The sequence below is a fragment of the Eschscholzia californica genome, unplaced genomic scaffold, assembly GCF_041429995.1.
Source record: "Eschscholzia californica isolate CP2 unplaced genomic scaffold, dmEscCali1.0.p SCAF_4, whole genome shotgun sequence".
NCBI classification, from domain to species: domain Eukaryota; kingdom Viridiplantae; phylum Streptophyta; class Magnoliopsida; order Ranunculales; family Papaveraceae; genus Eschscholzia; species Eschscholzia californica.
In genome coordinates, this window is record NW_028238461.1 from 20,286,062 (window position 1) to 20,305,224 (window position 19,163).

Below are 19,163 nucleotides of genomic sequence, written 5' to 3' on the forward strand. Positions count from 1 at the left end.
TCCTTCTCCCTCTCAGTTTGAAACGCACCTCTCTAGCTTTCTCCCGCAACCCCCTTTCTCTTTCTTCTCTTTCTCAACATTTCATCCTCCCTCTCAAACAGAAAAGTTCCTCTTCAAATAGAAAAGTTCACTCTCTCAGTCTCTGCTACCCTCTTTGAACTCATTTCACATTAAATTAGTTTAGGGTTTTCATGTAGAATTATCTAATAGTGAAGTTTTTCTTCTCATTTTCAGTTTTATTCTTTATCCAAGCACGGTTTCAGCAAAATAAGGTAATAGTCACTGAACTTTGGCTTCACTACTTGAGAAACTAGACTAATTTGGTTATTGGTTATGCTATTATTATTATTACTTTCAGAATCATTGTTTCTGTTTTTGAATTGAGAATTTGTAATAGAACTTGCAACAAAAATTCTTTCTTTGTTTGCTCCTGAAGTGATAAATTTGTAATATTACTGTTAAACGAAAACCCTAAATTAGTAATTGGTTTTGGATAATTTGAAGTTTGTGTTTTTATTACTGGTATAATTAGGCCTCATTCAAAGTCATAATTAAGTCTTACTGTTACATTTGTTTTGCCTAATTTGGCGTCATTTCGGATTCGCTGCTAAATTTGGCGTCAATTAGATAATATTTGGATGAAGCCCTAAGTTGAGTTTTATGATTTCTTATTTAGATTTGTTCTTTTTGCTTGATCATGTCAGTTATATATAATCAGTTTTCTGCCGATACTGACGCATGATAAAGTAGCTTCTCCTAGGCGAATATATCAAACACAAATTTTTGTTTGAAGGTTTATGGCTTTATTCATTAAGGGTGTTGCTACATGTAGCTAGCTATGTAGGAACCTTTCGTAGACTTTCATGAGTCCATCAAAATTGTCCTTGGCATAGACTCTATTTGTTTCAGATGGGTTGAGAGTCGATGTATTTGTTTTCTGATAACTTCTTTATTTCTTGCCTTACATATGTTAGAAATCACTCACTTCTAATTCACTACAATAGAGGGAAAGTACATAATAGACATTTGTTTGTTTTAATTATTCAAATGCCGACATTATGTGCCATTCTATTATGTTCTGAATCTCAGGTTGTGTGGTTGGTTGCTTAAGAAAGTTACATATTTTCTCTTTTTGATGAGTATTGCAGGTTTACTGCGGCCATGTAATCGATTTTGCAAGACAAAAATAAACGAATAGGTTGCAGGTTTGGTTCCTTTCCTTCTCGATGTTTGTATAAAAAAAATAGTTTAATGGGTAGTCTCGCAAACTTATCTGTTATCTCTAACGGCCTTGGTTGCTTAAGAAAGTTACATATCTTCTCTTTTTGATGAGTATCACAGGTTTACTGCAGCCATGTAATCGATTTTGCAAGACAAAAATAAACGAATAGGCTGCAGGTTTGGTTCCTTTCCTTCTCGATGTTTGTATTGAAAAAAAATAGTCTAATGGGTAGTCTCGCAAACTTATCTCTAACGGCCTAGATTTGTTTTCCCGAAATTAGGTGACTCTCATTTAGAGTACACACCATCAAGGGTTTAAATGAAAAGAAAATGAAGAAATCATCTTTGAACAAATGCCTTTTTTATAAACACCCTATTGCAGGGATTGTGATCTTCTCATGACTCTCTAACATAGGTTTTCTCTCCCTCTCTTTCTCTGTCTTTTCATTCTCTCTCTCAAGCAGGTTCTCTCTTCCTTTCTCAAAGTCGATTTGCAACCATTCGGAGTTCATTTTTGGGATTTCATATGGAGGGTTTCATCATTTTACAACAATTCGAGGTCTTTGTAGTTAGATTCGTTCTGTTCTTCATTCTAATTGTTGTTAGTTAATTATCAGTTTGGTGTTGTTATATCGCAAACTTAAACTGTTTCCTTTTGTTAATTTACAGCTTCTTCAAAACATCTAACGATCTTATATAGGTGTTGTTCATCAGATTAGTCTGCTAGGGTGAGTAATTTCTTATACTCCGACTTTGCTTACTGATTGTATCTGCCTCTTTATCAAGTGTCGAGACTTTGTTGATGAAGTTTGGTCGACCAAGTAACTCATTCTCTAATTTTTCCTAGGAAACTCCTTCTCTTTGTTGCTCTATGTTCGTCTCTATGTCTCTCTCTCTCTCACACACACGCACGCGCACACAACACACACATTCCTCCCTCTTTCTCTTTCTCTCTCTCTCTCTCTCTTTGTTGTTCGATTTACACCATTGTTGTTATTGGCAGTGGTAAGCTTTGCTACTCATGAGTCTCACAAATCAGATATGTTAATGCTAAGCCCTTCCATTCCTTCAGGTTCTCAAGGTTGCTTCCACCAGTCTTCGTTGCTAATTCCACTGTTTGATTTCCTGACATCAATTATCCTTTTCACTGCAGGTAATTTGATTGTAAACTAATTTCTAAGGAGTGAATTCGAAATTTATATTGTTAGGTCTGGATTTTCTACTGTCAAGACCTATGATTGAACCACACTTTTGTAATTTAGAAATTCTTACTTCTAATAACAACTACACCACTATGGCTACAGATAATATAATGCCAACTGACCTACCAAATATTACTTTGGCATTGGTTTAATGATATTCATAGCTAGATTTAAGTTATACCTTTTAATGGTTTAATGTTATGATCCATCGTTAGAATTAAGTTATACCTTTTAATATTGTTTCCAGTCGGTCATTTTCAGCTAAAAATAATAGGTTAAACTTTGATTATATATTTTGTAGTCCTAAAATGGTTTGCTAATGCTAACTCACTGGCACCCTCAGAATTTAATACCACAACGTATAGATTTAACCTCAGATAGAAAGGAAACTATTATGGTTTGTTAGCCTTAAAATTTTTTGCTGTCACTAGCATACTTATGTGAATTGACTTAGACTAGCATAGAAAAAGGTTACTTGAAGCCAATGAGGCTCCACCAGCGAGTTCATTCACGTTTGTCTGTAGAAAAGGTGTTTCGACATTGCCATAACATTTTTGTCCCTGAGATCACATAAGCTCCCAAAGACCATTCGTGATGAGGAATTTTTTTCTCCTTGGTATTATTAAAATTAGTAACAATATGAATGTGCAGATTCATTCAATGCGATAAATGATGAGGGATGACGATGTATCAGAGACCATTCGTGAGGTGAAAGCTATACATACATTTCCCTGTGGAGTTTCCTGACTCTTTGACTCCAAAGTAGTGCAAGGCACCAGAGACTGTAAGCAGGTAATACGTGTTTCATTAGGTTATTTGGCAGTAATGTTGTCAGTGAAGCCTTATTTTTTAAGAACAAATTATGTTCGTGGCTGAAGGTTATTGACTGACGCATTTATGGTGTTCCGAACTTTGTTCTTCATTTTACTTTAATCGACTTTACTGATGAGGATATCTCTTGCAACACTTCCATTTATTTTTCATGGGTTGGTCGAGTTTTCATGAATATTCAACATGGTGATACATTAAAATTTGGTTATTTCTCTTCGCTACATACCTATTTGGTTGGTGCAAGGGTTGCATCGAGTCTGGTAGGGACTATGCTTGGCTACTACCCGGTAAGAGTTTTGCCTCAAAAACTGCAATTGCCTCAGTTAACTCTACATTTTTACCGTCCTTCTAACTGTTTTTGTTTACCTCTTATTTGATGCCACCAATCTGTAACTCTCTTGAACTTGGGTATCCAGAAATAGGATACATAGTTCGTGCTAATGGATATCAAGTATAATCCATGATAAATTTGTTTATATGGTTTTTAGTTTGAAGATGAAAGAGATATGTGTGGAGAACCATCCATTGCACAAATATAGATGAAAAGGTAGGCTTAAAGTTCCTCTAACATCCTTGAATTTAGCAAAAGATGTGAACTTCTTTCTCTAACTATGTGTAGGCAACTCAAGCGGATGTGTTAAACTCTTCTTATAATCAATACATGGAGAAGTTTGCAACTTCTACTTATAAACTTTTTCTGTTAGATTAAACTCTCTCTTTCTTTTCTTAGATTCAACTATCATGTTTGTTAGATTAAAGTCTCTACTCTTTCTTTAGATTAGTTTTCTTTATTTGTGAATTAGATGAATTAATAAATTGCGTACAGGTGAGTGATGATTGAGTAAATTGTGAACGTTTGTGTTAGCTTATATTTTTCAGTGTTTTATACTGTAAATTTTGATAATTGTGATTGATTTTATTTGGGTTTACAGTGTAGGTGCAAATAGGTTTAAGAATGTTTATCTTAGCTTTCGAAATTACTGCGAAGAACAAAACACTGACGGGTATGTTCTTAGACTGAGCCACATAACTGTAGTTTAGGTGTTCAATTGTGTTTTTAGGTTAAATCTCTTCAAATGAATTCAGTAAATAATGATATAGAATTGCTTATCATTTCCAAACTTCCAAAAGCTGGATTAATGGTAATTAAAGGGTATTCATATTTGGATATCAATTCATATCGTCGTCGCAGGTCACTTTAGGGATTTGATTTGTTTTCATTTGTTTCACTTAGGGTTGTCATTTGTTAAGATAGTGCATATGTTGGAAATAGGTAGAGACAACACATGAAGGGTATTTCGTGTTTATATTTGTGAGGTATTAATACGTCTACGAACCATTAACACAACGCATGCACTAATTGCTTTAGAAACTATTTTATTTTTGTAAAGACTGTGTTAACTGTGCCAAAACAAGTGATTTCAGTAGTAGGGGATAGTCCATCTTCGAATTATCTTTCAATCATTAGATGTTTTTCTTCTAAATGGTTAGTGCACTTTCTATTACAGGTAGATAAAGCTCCAATGAGTATGTATCCATGTTCGAGAACACTCCTCCATACTATTACAAATGTGAAATTGATGTAAGTATACTTGGTTTCAAATAGATTTTAGGTTCTTAACTTTGCACAGAGTTCTGCCAGTATCTTAGTTCTGCCAGTATCTCAGTTCTCAACTTCAATCTCCATTGCAAAAACTCAATACTTTAATGAATACTAAACTTAATTAATTTAAGTGGCTTCAGTAGTAGGGTATAGCCTCTTTTCAAGTTATCTTTCAATCATTAAATTTTTTTCTTCTAAATGGTTATTGCGTGTTCTATAAGAGACAGATAAAGCTCCAATGAACCTGTGACCATGTTCGAGAATACTCCTCCACACTATTGCAAATGTGAAACTGATTGTAAGCATACTTGGTTTCAACTATTGGATCTTCATTTACATTGTCTTTTCGTTTATGATATGTAGGTTTTCTTTTTTAGAAATTTAAACAATTTTCATAAGAAGAACGTGAATGATGAATGGAAAGTGTAATAGCATTCCAATGACCTTAGATGTCAATCTATTCTAGCTTAACATCACCCTAAAAAGAAAACTTCGCTTAAGATGAGTTGGCTATCTCGATAAGTTCACTGCTTACATGGACAATAGGTGGTAAAGAAGCACCATAAAACAAATGTTCGATATGCTTGATGTATGTAATCAATTTTTCTGTTATTCGACGCATTCAATTTTATGAGCTTTTATTCAGACTGTCAGATAAAGAATAACTATTTTGAGATCAGGTTTGACTCAACTCATGTCTGCAACTGGATTTCAAATGTACAATGTGGGTTCTAGCAATGGTCTGAATTTCTTTTTGTTTGTTTGTTTGCAGAATGAGACGATTACTAGAGTCTGGAGATATATTATTTGTGTTTTCGCAGAAGAATCACTCTAAGTTTGTGTTGACCTGTCGTACGGTAGGTAACCGCTCATTAAGACCAACTCTTGGGAAGTTGTGAACATCGAAGAATAGATGAGGAACCAAGCTCGATAATATGCATAGTGGTGCCCGGAAGGTTCAGTGTCCCCCACAATGAGAAGGAGATTGACGAATTGATTTTGACTTCTTTTCTTACTTAAATTAGTTTTGAACTTATTCCTGAAGGTGCATTTTAAACTTTAAATTCCATATGGAAAAAAATATTAAGAGATGGGTTGTTACTAATTGTTGCATCGATGCAACTATTTAATAGAACACGACTTTTCTTTTTACCTATGTTTGCTGTCAATTTGTTATGTTAATTCGAAAGAGAAAACACAACCTTGCATATCATTTGAAATATTGTCCGTGCCCTACGGGCACGGGTTACACCCTCGTAAGCTAACACAAACGTTCACAATTTACTCAATCATCACTCACCTGTACGCAATTTATTAATTCATCTAATTCACAAATAAAGAAAACTAATCTAAAGAAAGAGTAGAGACTTTAATCTAACAAACATGATAGTTGAATCTAAGAAAAGAAAGAGAGAGTTTAATCTAACAGAAAAAAGTTTATAAGTAGAAGTTGCAAACTTCTCCATGTATTGATTATAAGAAGAGTTTAACACATCCGCTTGAGTTGCCTACACATAGTTAGAGAAAGAAGTTCACATCTTTTGCTAAATTCAAGGATGTTAGAGGAACTTTAAGCCTACCTTTTCATCTATATTTGTGCAATGGATGGTTCTCCACACATATCTCTTTCATCTTCAAACTAAAAACCATATAAACAAATTTATCATGGATTATACTTGATATCCATTAGCACGAACTATGTATCCTATTTCTGGATACCCAAGTTCAAGAGAGTTACAGATTGGTGGCATCAAATAAGAGGTAAACAAAAACAGTTAGAAGGACGGTAAAAATGTAGAGTTAACTGAGGCAATTGCAGTTTTTGAGGCAAAACTCTTACCGGGTAGTAGCCAAGCATAGTCCCTACCAGACTCGATGCAACCCTTGCACCAACCAAATAGGTATGTAGCGAAGAGAAATAACCAAATTTTAATGTATCACCATGTTGAATATTCATGAAAACTCGACCAACCCATGAAAAATAAATGGAAGTGTTGCAAGAGATATCCTCATCAGTAAAGTCGATTAAAGTAAAATGAAGAACAAAGTTCGGAACACCATAAATGCGTCAGTCAATAACCTTCAGCCACGAACATAATTTGTTCTTAAAAAATAAGGCTTCACTGACAACATTACTGCCAAATAACCTAATGAAACACGTATTACCTGCTTACAGTCTCTGGTGCCTTGCACTACTTTGGAGTCAAAGAGTCAGGAAACTCCACAGGGAAATGTATGTATAGCTTTCACCTCACGAATGGTCTCTGATACATCGTCATCCCTCATCATTTATCGCATTGAATGAATCTGCACATTCATATTGTTACTAATTTTAATAATACCAAGGAGAAAAAAATTCCTCATCACGAATGGTCTTTGGGAGCTTATGTGATCTCAGGGACAAAAATGTTATGGCAATGTCGAAACACCTTTTCTACAGACAAACGTGAATGAACTCGCTGGTGGAGCCTCATTGGCTTCAAGTAACCTTTTTCTATGCTAGTCTAAGTCAATTCACATAAGTATGCTAGTGACAGCAAAAAATTTTAAGGCTAACAAACCATAATAGTTTCCTTTCTATCTGAGGTTAAATCTATACGTTGTGGTATTAAATTCTGAGGGTGCCAGTGAGTTAGCATTAGCAAACCATTTTAGGACTACAAAATATATAATCAAAGTTTAACCTATTATTTTTAGCTGAAAATGACCGACTGGAAACAATATTAAAAGGTATAACTTAATTCTAACGATGGATCATAACATTAAACCATTAAAAGGTATAACTTAAATCTAGCTATGAATATCATTAAACCAATGCCAAAGTAATATTTGGTAGGTCAGTTGGCATTATATTATCTGTAGCCATAGTGGTGTAGTTGTTATTAGAAGTAAGAATTTCTAAATTACAAAAGTGTGGTTCAATCATAGGTCTTGACAGTAGAAAATCCAGACCTAACAATATAAATTTCGAATTCACTCCTTAGAAATTAGTTTACAATCAAATTACCCGCAGTGAAAAGGATAATTGATGTCAGGAAATCAAACAGTGGAATTAGCAACGAAGACTGGTGGAAGCAACCTTGAGAACCTGAAGGAATGGAAGGGCTTAGCATTAACATATCTGATTTGTGAGACTCATGAGTAGCAAAGCTTACCACTGCCAATAACAACAATGGTGTAAATCGAACAACAAAGAGAGAGAGAGAGAGAGAAAGAGAAAGAGAAAGAGGGAGGAATGTGTGTGTTGTGTGCGCGTGCGTGTGTGTGAGAGAGAGAGAGACATAGAGACGAACATAGAGCAACAAAGAGAAGGAGTTTCCTAGGAAAAATTAGAGAATGAGTTACTTGGTCGACCAAACTTCATCAACAAAGTCTCGACACTTGATAAAGAGGCAGATACAATCAGTAAGCAAAGTCGGAGTATAAGAAATTACTCACCCTAGCAGACTAATCTGATGAGCAACACCTATATAAGATCGTTAGATGTTTTGAAGAAGCTGTAAATTAACAAAAGGAAACAGTTTAAGTTTGCGATATAACAACACCAAACTGATAATTAACTAACAACAATTAGAATGAAGAACAGAACGAATCAAACTACAAAGACCTCGAATTGTTGTAAAATGATGAAACCCTCCATATGAAATCCCAAAAATGAACTCCGAATGGTTGCTAATCGACTTTGAGAAAGGAAGAGAGAACCTGCTTGAGAGAGAGAATGAAAAGACAGAGAAAGAGAGGGAGAGAAAACCTATGTTAGAGAGTCATGAGAAGATCACAATCCCTGCAATAGGGTGTTTATAAAAAAGGCATTTGTTCAAAGATGATTTCTTCATTTTCTTTTCATTTAAACCCTTGATGGTGTGTACTCTAAATGAGAGTCACCTAATTTCGGGAAAACAAATCTAGGCCGTTAGAGATAAGTTTGCGAGACTACCCATTAGACTATTTTTTTTCAATACAAACATCGAGAAGGAAAGGAACCAAACCTGCAGCCTATTCGTTTATTTTTGTCTTGCAAAATCGATTACATGGCCGCAGTAAACCTGTGATACTCATCAAAAAGAGAAGATATGTAACTTTCTTAAGCAACCAAGGCCGTTAGAGATAACAGATAAGTTTGCGAGACTACCCATTAAACTATTTTTTTTATACAAACATCGAGAAGGAAAGGAACCAAACCTGCAGCCTATTCGTTTATTTTTGTCTTGCAAAATCGATTACATGGCCGCAGTAAACCTGCAATACTCATCAAAAAGAGAAAATATGTAACTTTCTTAAGCAACCAACCACACAACCTGAGATTCAGAACATAATAGAATGGCACATAATGTCGGCATTTGAATAATTAAAACAAACAAATGTCTATTATGTACTTTCCCTCTATTGTAGTGAATTAGAAGTGAGTGATTTCTAACATATGTAAGGCAAGAAATAAAGAAGTTATCAGAAAACAAATACATCGACTCTCAACCCATCTGAAACGAATAGAGTCTATGCCAAGGACAATTTTGATGGACTCATGAAAGTCTACGAAAGGTTCCTACATAGCTAGCTACATGTAGCAACACCCTTAATGAATAAAGCCATAAACCTTCAAACAAAAATTTGTGTTTGATATATTCGCCTAGGAGAAGCTACTTTATCATGCGTCAGTATCGGCAGAAAACTGATTATATATAACTGACATGATCAAGCAAAAAGAACAAATCTAAATAAGAAATCATAAAACTCAACTTAGGGCTTCATCCAAATATTATCTAATTGACGCCAAATTTAGCAGCGAATCCGAAATGACGCCAAATTAGGCAAAACAAATGTAACAGTAAGACTTAATTATGACTTTGAATGAGGCCTAATTATACCAGTAATAAAAACACAAACTTCAAATTATCCAAAACCAATTACTAATTTAGGGTTTTCGTTTAACAGTAATATTACAAATTTATCACTTCAGGAGCAAACAAAGAAAGAATTTTTGTTGCAAGTTCTATTACAAATTCTCAATTCAAAAACAGAAACAATGATTCTGAAAGTAATAATAATAATAGCATAACCAATAACCAAATTAGTCTAGTTTCTCAAGTAGTGAAGCCAAAGTTCAGTGACTATTACCTTATTTTGCTGAAACCGTGCTTGGATAAAGAATAAAACTGAAAATGAGAAGAAAAACTTCACTATTAGATAATTCTACATGAAAACCCTAAACTAATTTAATGTGAAATGAGTTCAAAGAGGGTAGCAGAGACTGAGAGAGTGAACTTTTCTATTTGAAGAGGAACTTTTCTGTTTGAGAGGGAGGATGAAATGTTGAGAAAGAGAAGAAAGAGAAAGGGGGTTGCGGGAGAAAGCTAGAGAGGTGCGTTTCAAACTGAGAGGGAGAAGGAGATATTTGGGGGAACCAAATTTCAAAAAGAGAATCTTTGCAAAGATGCTTTGTCTTTCCCTCTTCATTTTTGTCCCTTTGATGGTTTGTAATCTAAATCCAATCCGTTCAATTTTTATAAAACAAATCAGAACCCTCTAATATAAACTTGTGAGGGTAAATCTTGACCCTTGGGAGGAGGGGGAAAGATACCCTCCTCCCTTATTATATAGATATTTTTCAGTGTTTTATACTGTAAATTTTGATAATTGTGATTGATTTTATTTGGGTTTACAGTGTAGGTGCAAATAGGTTTAAGAATGTTTATCTTAGCTTTCGAAATTACTGCGAAGAACAAAACACTGACGGGTATGTTCTTAGACTGAGCCACATAACTGTAGTTTAGGTGTTCAATTGTGTTTTTAGGTTAAATCTCTTCAAATGAATTCAGTAAATAATGATATAGAATTGCTTATCATTTCCAAACTTCCAAAAGCTGGATTAATGGTAATTAAAGGGTATTCATATTTGGATATCAATTCATATCGTCGTCGCAGGTCACTTTAGGGATTTGATTTGTTTTCATTTGTTTCACTTAGGGTTGTCATTTGTTAAGATAGTGCATATGTTGGAAATAGGTAGAGACAACACATGAAGGGTATTTCGTGTTTATATTTGTGAGGTATTAATACGTCTACGAACCATTAACACAACGCATGCACTAATTGCTTTAGAAACTATTTTATTTTTGTAAAGACTGTGTTAACTGTGCCAAAACAAGTGATTTCAGTAGTAGGGGATAGTCCATCTTCGAATTATCTTTCAATCATTAGATGTTTTTCTTCTAAATGGTTAGTGCACTTTCTATTACAGGTAGATAAAGCTCCAATGAGTATGTATCCATGTTCGAGAACACTCCTCCATACTATTACAAATGTGAAATTGATTGTAAGTATACTTGGTTTCAAATAGATTTTAGGTTCTTAACTTTGCACAGAGTTCTGCCAGTATCTTAGTTCTGCCAGTATCTCAGTTCTCAACTTCAATCTCCATTGCAAAAACTCAATACGTTAATGAATACTAAACTTAATTAATTTAAGTGGCTTCAGTAGTAGGGTATAGCCTCTTTTCAAGTTATCTTTCAATCATTAAATTTTTTTCTTCTAAATGGTTATTGCGTGTTCTATAAGAGACAGATAAAGCTCCAATGAACCTGTGACCATGTTCGAGAATACTCCTCCACACTATTGCAAATGTGAAACTGATTGTAAGCATACTTGGTTTCAACTATTGGATCTTCATTTACATTGTCTTTTCGTTTATGATATGTAGGTTTTCTTTTTTAGAAATTTAAACAATTTTCATAAGAAGAACGTGAATGATGAATGGAAAGTGTAATAGCATTCCAATGACCTTAGATGTCAATCTATTCTAGCTTAACATGACCCTAAAAAGAAAACTTCGCTTAAGATGAGTTGGCTATCTCGATAAGTTCACTGCTTACATGGACAATAGGTGGTAAAGAAGCACCATAAAACAAATGTTCGATATGCTTGATGTATGTAATCAATTTTTCTGTTATTCGACGCATTCAATTTTATGAGCTTTTATTCAGACTGTCAGATAAAGAATAACTATTTTGAGATCAGGTTTGACTCAACTCATGTCTGCAACTGGATTTCAAATGTACAATGTGGGTTCTAGCAATGGTCTGAATTTCTTTTTGTTTGTTTGTTTGCAGAATGAGACGATTACTAGAGTCTGGAGATATATTATTTGTGTTTTCGCAGAAGAATCACTCTAAGTTTGTGTTGACCTGTCGTACGGTAGGTAACCGCTCATTAAGACCAACTCTTGGGAAGTTGTGAACATCGAAGAATAGATGAGGAACCAAGCTCGATAATATGCATAGTGGTGCCCGGAAGGTTCAGTGTCCCCCACAATGAGAAGGAGATTGACGAATTGATTTTGACTTCTTTTCTTACTTAAATTAGTTTTGAACTTATTCCTGAAGGTGCATTTTAAACTTTAAATTCCATATGGAAAAAAATATTAAGAGATGGGTTGTTACTAATTGTTGCATCGATGCAACTATTTAATAGAACACGACTTTTCTTTTTACCTATGTTTGCTGTCAATTTGTTATGTTAATTCGAAAGAGAAAACACAACCTTGCATATCATTTGAAATACTGTCCGTGCCCTACGGGCACGGGTTACACCCTCGTACATGAATATTATCCTTGAAATGTTACCGTAGAGGGGGGTGATTGGAGTATGGGACGACTGTGGCCGGAACTCAATGTCTACGGGTAGACTGGCTTGCGTAGAGAGATAATGTGACAACAACCTATGAGGTATGTCCTTGAATAAGGCAGCCCTGGTGAGGTTTGCCTTGTTTGGGGGTATGTGCTGTGAATAAGTGAAAAGCTTTAAGGGTCTGACCTTTAAATAATTATGTGGGTGATGTGAGAAGAGTCTGACCTCTAGGAGAGATAAAGTAAGCAAACCTTTGTTGATAAAGTAGTCAAACCCTTGATCACGTAGTTGTCAGGTTGTCAGGAGAGAGAGAAAATAGATCTTTCCTCAAGATCCTGTACTTGATAAGGTACTGTATTTGATAAGATCTTATACTTGGTAAGATCCTGTACCTCGGTGAATGTACTTGATAAGGTCCTGTACCTTGATGAATGCACTTGATAAGGCCGGTCATTCCGTGAAAGGTAATAAGTACCTGTACCCTCTATGAACAGTAGTTGATAAGGTCGTATCTTGATGTAAGACGGTAACAATATTTGGATGAGAGAGATGAAGCCGGACTGTGTGATAAAGTGGAACTACATGAGAGAGAAAGTAAGATGTGAGTTGATTGCCAGGAAATTAAGTAATCGAACGTAATGTTATGCGAATGTCAGATGTATTAGTCGATAACCAGATGTATTAGTCTGTTCTTGGATGATCTGTATCATCTTCTTCTCAGTTATTTTATAGTGTTCGTGGTAGACTATCACCTGGCAGTGAGTTGTCGTCTTCGATGTGGTAACGCATGGAGTTGTCACCATTAATACATATATTGTAACCCTTCAACGGGTATATTCGGGATATTGTCATCTTGAATGACTGTAACGTCTCCCAACGAATATACGGAGTGAGGTCTGCTGAAGAGGTGAGGACTGACCTTTTTATCCAGGGCTAGATGTGTTTGTGTTGCTTCAGGGTGCCCGAAGATAAATGGGTCGGACCCATTAACCATTAAATCATGGGCTTGGTCGCAGTGTAGGCCCATTAATCGTGAATTTCTAGGGGCGCTCCTGTGCCGTATTTTGGCCCGTACAGTAATCGACAAAGAAGACAAGCAACCGAAGATAAATAGACAAAAAAAGAGAAGAAATTTAAACAAAGAGAGAAGAAGAACTATGATTTTTCATCTTTTGTTTGCAAGGGAAAACAAACTAAGTGGACATAGAAAGGACTAAAGAACATCGGAGGTGCAAAAGTCTTCTTGACACTTTAAGCTCAGCTCTGCCTGAAGTTAGCTCTGACCCTGAGCTCAACTCTGCCTGAAGTCAGTTCTGCCCCTGCGCCCAACTCTGCCTTGAATCCTACAAACGACCACCGACATATGGCTATCATCAAGACCGGTGCCTTACCACCACATCATTTCAGCCGGACACCATTACAAATCATCTAAACATGTATAAGCTTATCAAGTTTGTCCTAAAAAGGGAGAGAGGTACAATTCTAAACTCAGACTTTGAATTCATTCATTTACACTGCAAGAAACACCTCACTGACTTTAGTGTTGGAGTGTCTTATTTGTTTTTTGTTGATTTTGTTTCATTAATCAAACAAGAAAATTTCAACTCTGATCGTAGCAGTTCTAAACTAGTTTTTTTTATGATCTAATTTTCTCGTAAGACAAAAAGGTGTCACAAAGATGGATCCCGGTATAAAAGATCTAATAGTTTCATAAATTCACTATTTTGAGGTGTGCTCTTTTTTCCGTAGGACCCCTTCAAATAAAATGGTAAGAAAAAAAAGATGATCCATTCCCTTTCTTAGATCTCGACCATCAAAAGATAACCCAGAAAAACCACTTTTTAACATCATCAATTTGGTGGTAGAGGAAGGGAGGTCACTTCTGCAACCTCTAACATTTGTAATAACTATAATCTTTAAGGATTAGTTTCAGCGGCCTTTAGGGTTATTTATATGATAGTTTGTGTTTGTCTCATCCTTCGTGGTCTATGTCATGCGATGTAAAATCACGATGTTCTTTTTAATTTTTAATTCTTTATAAATGATATTAACGATATTTCCAAAAGATAATGCCTATACAGTTCTATATCCCACATCTTATTCGAATTAATTAACAATATGGCCTTTAATTTTCGCCTTAAAGAATCTGCTTCTTGAATCGTACATGATGTAGTACCGGAGGTAGTGAAAATTGCACGGATGGGCACTGAGAGCTCTTGACACTAAAAATAGTGAAGTTTTTTAGCTACTATTACGAGCCGGTGCTTATGTCATAACACAACTTGCCTATGCCTCAATAGGTCCTCTATGCGTATGGATAATTACTTGGTAAATCTTTGTATCGCTGACGGTATATACACAATCCCGGTAAATAACTCAATTGCTAACTTTGTCGTCATTGCAACCTATCATTAAATTTAGATATTACCAACTGTGGTTCAGAAGATGGCTTACTTGCCGTGTTAGTTTCGAAAAAGAAAAGACATATTAGTACACAACTATAAGGATTCATAGGCTCACCTTACAAACATATCGTACTTGACTTTTAGTCCAAAATCTATAGGAACTTACACAAACTACACGCGTAGATTACATCTAGTTTGTTTGCCAATTTATTACAACGCAAGTAGAGCCTTTTCATATAAGGCTTTATTAAAAGCAAAACTTTGAAACATGGGCAAGCATATTTGCTTAACCTACCAAGTAACCTGGTCCAGCATAACAAATAAGTAAGTTTCCAAGTAAGCCAGAGAGCAAAGCTTCAACCACATTAAGCACCACCACAGGTGATTTAAGGACAGCATTAGGCAATGGTAGTACACATGTAGTAGAAGCTATATGAGCCCTAATATAACACGAATTTGGGTCGAAAAGTATAGTGTCAAGTAGATTTAGGACAAACAAGTAAGCTCCCGCAGTATTGGTAGTAACCGTCTTTACTAGTGATTCCGTCGTGCCACTTCTGCAGATTAAATCGACCGGAGCTCCAGGTACCACCTTCGGTGGTTGGTTAAGTGGTAAGTTTTGAGTCATGCAGCACACAATACCACCAATATTAACGGTGGAGATCGATTTTCCATTGAATATAAGCCCTAAAGATAGAGGTGCATTGCCTACAAGAAAAAGAAAGGAAATGATCATGACATGGAATGTAGGAGTAGTTTTGGCCATGGTTAGAAACTTGGAGCTTATAATATGTGATTAAGCTTCTTGTTCTTCTCTTTTCTTGTTGTAAAATGTAAAGAATAGAGAACAATTTATAGGGAAAGGAGGAAGAAATGGGGAGCACTAAGCCCTTGGGTAATGACATGAATGCCCCTTTAGATATAATGCACAATTTTTTTGAATTTATAATTAGGTTAAAGTTGGAATTTGTGGAGCCGTTACAACTGAAATCTCCAACTTAAAATCAAAATCAAGCTTCTTATTTTTTTCCTTAATATACTGCATGGATTTGAGATTGGGAATAAGAGATGATCTCAGAGGGTTGAAAATTTTGGTACCAAGATAAGAGATAAAGAACATATTTCCCTTACTATACGGATTAGTCTTTATTTTTGAGTGTGTATTTTCTGGATTAATAAAAGAAATACTATCTGTTGAGACTTGAAAACTGGAACTTGGGCAATTAGTTCCTTTACAAGATGCCCAAAAAATGTTTGTATAGGTCACTACTTATTTGACTTCGAGGCTAAAGTTATACAATTGTTGAAATTTATGTCCTCTTATGCTTTGTAAGTAAACTAGTTATAGCCCGTGCCTCCGGCACGGTAATACTTTCTCAATGAGTTATTTAGGACACGGACACGAAAACCAAACTTGAAATTTATGGATAGTGCTTCTAACATGAAACGAAATCGATAGATAAACCATCTTATTTTGCGTACGAGCTGAATAAAGAATAAAGCTTGAGCTGAAAGCTTGACAAAACTATTAACTGAAGACTAATTACACATTGCTTAAAAAGCAAAAACAATAACCCTGAGATTGAGTAAAATGAACAGCTAAAGGAAAATTGAACAGCTAAAGGAAAATTGAACAGTAATTTAGTGGATTAAGAGTTATGACTCCCATTCTAGCTGAAGTAAACATGCTAGAGATTAATGAAAGAAAATCCAATTTGTAAATGCCCTGCAGTTTCGGAAAACCCAGAGCATCCTTCCATTATTAGAATTTTGATTTCTTTGGACCATAAGCAAATGATTCCTAAATTCCCTAGACTGGGATGAACCGCCACCAAAGTTTTAAATTGTTTAGCCACCCACTTGTTTGCAAAGCCGAGAAACTGTGTTAAAGATGAAATTAGTTTGGAGAGAACTGTTTATGAACATATAAATTAATAACAAATCCTGCATATTTAATTCATCCAAAACCAGGAGCTTTAGTAGCAAATTCCTGCAACAGTCAATAGAGTTCCAAATCTTCTATAATTGGACCATATAGAAATTAACACGAGGACACCATAACTTTTCTACGCAAAATATAAATGGAAATCGAAGTTGCACCTTGACGCTAGCTCAAAGCTTGTCCAAGGTGAGAGTTTCTTGTGAGTCACTTTCCATAACAAAACTTGTAGGTGTATTCTGAACCTTAACAAACACAAACCACTATTATGTACTCGACCACGAGAGATATGTCCCACACCACATATTCATCGGCTAAACATAAAAGGGTACAATAACAAATTTATGATTATGAATTTGAGAGCATGAACCAGTTATATTTCACGAGGCTTCAAAACTAAAAATACTATCACCTTATAGAGAAGTTTCAAGTTAATACCTTAAACCTGAAAGTTAAGACATTCTGACATATAATATGGATCTAAATATTTTGAACACCCAAATAATGAAGATACCTCACGATTTAGAGTCCAACTTCAGTTGAGTCTACAAAATAATTGAAGTACAAATATGGAAGGAAGTTACCCATTAACGAAACTGAGATGAAACATATGGAGACAATATGGCTAGCTTCAAATTATATCCGAGCTGAAGATCTGAGAAAAGAACAAGTAATTAAATTCAAATCAAAAAGCTAATTTGTTAGTTACTTAATTGTATAAAGAGAAGTTAGTTATCAGAGATTGAATTTGAAATCGTTAGACTATTTTGTCCTTAAACACATAAATACTATTCTTTCAGGTCATTTTGATCTTTGAGATTATTCTGACAACCGTACTAATCCAGCTATTTTATACTTTATATCTTCCTTACCAAAAGTGCACTTTTACGACACCGAAATTTCTAATCCCGAAAAACAGTTCACACATCAACTAATACTCATCTAGAAGCAGAAACATCATTACAATCACTTTATACCCATATTTACCAGACTTAAGATAATACGAAACATCACCATATTACACAAGATGATAGAGCGATAATTGGAACAATCTAGCAAGCAGCCACATCAACTTCGAATAATATATCAAACATAAGCAAAAAATATTGATTCACTGCTAAAAAACTTGACACAGGAAACAATGAGCCAACAGTTTGGGTAAGAGATGTACTTACAAAGAAAAGTTTTTCCAGCTCATCCCCTATTAAAGACCGATAATTGTTGCATTCGCATCACTGAAGAGCTGGCATAGAGTCGACCATGATTCTTTAATGTCCTGGGCAGTTAAATACACAATGGTTATGTAAGGATAGAAAAGAAGTGAAAAATAATAATATAATAAGAACTTATAGCTTCATGAAATAAGAAAACGAATAAAGAACAGAAACCATAAATCGTATTCTCAATCCTTTTATGATTGTTCGTTAATATACCGGTTCATTCAAACTCGAAGATGGTAGAAAAATGCACGAGTGCATAAAATTGCCATAGAAAGTCTTGAACTGTATCAATTTGAAGTTAGAGATTTTATCGAACAGTTATAAGGCAATTACAGAAATCACAGGACCTTCTATCAAACAGTTGATGTACGAAATCACAAACCTAATAGAGATGAGAAAACAAAATTAGATATCTTTGAGTCAAAACTAAAACCACAAACATGTAAAGAACAAAAGATATAAAGAGAGAAAAAGAAAAAGTGATTGTAATACCTATTACTGAAATGTGTTCATCTCTTAAGATGTACTATTAATTAGAGGATTTAGAAAGAGGGATAGAAAATCAAAACAAAGATGAAAGTTACAAAACTCAAGTTCATAAATATTACCTTACCTATAAAATCAATATTTCAAACCAATTTACCAGTAAAATTAATAATTTAAACCCAACTTACCTATAAAATATTACCTTTAACCGTGAAGAAGATTCTACCTGCTGGAGCTGAACCGAAAGGATAGAAGATAGAAATACACCTGTTGAATAATAAAAGTTGATTCACAATTGAATCTGGAGGAGACAATGGTTTTATAAAGAGATTATTGGTAAATTTCTTCAGTTGACCTAAATTGAAGGTGAAGAAGAAGATTGTGATCTGTGACAATTTGGGGGAAGGATGTGGGTATGGTTGTTTTTATGAGTATAAATTGATGTGGAGATATGAAGGTGGAGATTCAGCCATGAAGATTTTGGGCGATTTTTATTATGTGAAGAAGATTGTAACGCGCGAATAATAACCCATGAAGCTGTTAAGGGAAGATAAAAAGCGCGAAGGCACTGAAGAGGGAAGATATAAACGCACATCAAACAAATCTAATGGTGGCCGCAAAGCATATGAAAGG

At 34.9% G+C, this 19,163-nt stretch overlaps 1 protein-coding gene and 4 long non-coding RNA genes across 6 annotated transcripts; 2 read left to right on the plus strand and 3 right to left on the minus strand.

Annotated features, from left to right (window-relative positions):
- The first annotated feature begins 1,144 nt into the window (after positions 1 to 1,144).
- LOC147543530 (uncharacterized) lies at positions 1,145 to 4,836 on the plus strand. Its single transcript, XR_015224283.1, has 8 exons — positions 1,145 to 1,205; positions 1,686 to 1,780; positions 1,891 to 1,949; positions 2,294 to 2,374; positions 3,075 to 3,541; positions 3,743 to 3,801; positions 4,187 to 4,258; positions 4,763 to 4,836. It is a non-coding gene; the product is annotated as an uncharacterized LOC147543530 (long non-coding RNA).
- A 3,222-nt stretch (positions 4,837 to 8,058) lies between these two features.
- Positions 8,059 to 9,177, minus strand: LOC147543531 (uncharacterized). The gene is made up of 3 exons (XR_015223968.1): positions 9,040 to 9,177; positions 8,847 to 8,903; positions 8,059 to 8,559 (listed from the first exon to the last, which is right to left on the minus strand). It is a non-coding gene; the product is annotated as an uncharacterized LOC147543531 (long non-coding RNA).
- Positions 9,178 to 10,472: 1,295 nt separating this feature from the next.
- Positions 10,473 to 12,438, plus strand: LOC147543532 (uncharacterized). Of its 2 annotated transcripts, none has more exons than XR_015224285.1 (4): positions 10,473 to 10,591; positions 11,096 to 11,170; positions 11,413 to 11,489; positions 11,964 to 12,438. It is a non-coding gene; the product is annotated as an uncharacterized LOC147543532 (long non-coding RNA). The 2 variants fall into 2 exon arrangements; XR_015224284.1 differs by having other exon boundaries at positions 11,419 to 11,489.
- Positions 12,439 to 15,171: 2,733 nt separating this feature from the next.
- LOC147543533 (uncharacterized) lies at positions 15,172 to 15,651 on the minus strand. Its single transcript, XM_086635457.1, has one exon. It carries the CDS (start codon positions 15,649 to 15,651, stop codon positions 15,172 to 15,174), a length of 480 nt encoding a protein of 159 aa, XP_086491583.1.
- A 1,602-nt stretch (positions 15,652 to 17,253) lies between these two features.
- On the minus strand, positions 17,254 to 18,799 carry LOC147543534 (uncharacterized). The gene is made up of 3 exons (XR_015223648.1): positions 18,719 to 18,799; positions 18,000 to 18,100; positions 17,254 to 17,479 (listed from the first exon to the last, which is right to left on the minus strand). It is a non-coding gene; the product is annotated as an uncharacterized LOC147543534 (long non-coding RNA).
- Positions 18,800 to 19,163: the final 364 nt, after the last annotated feature.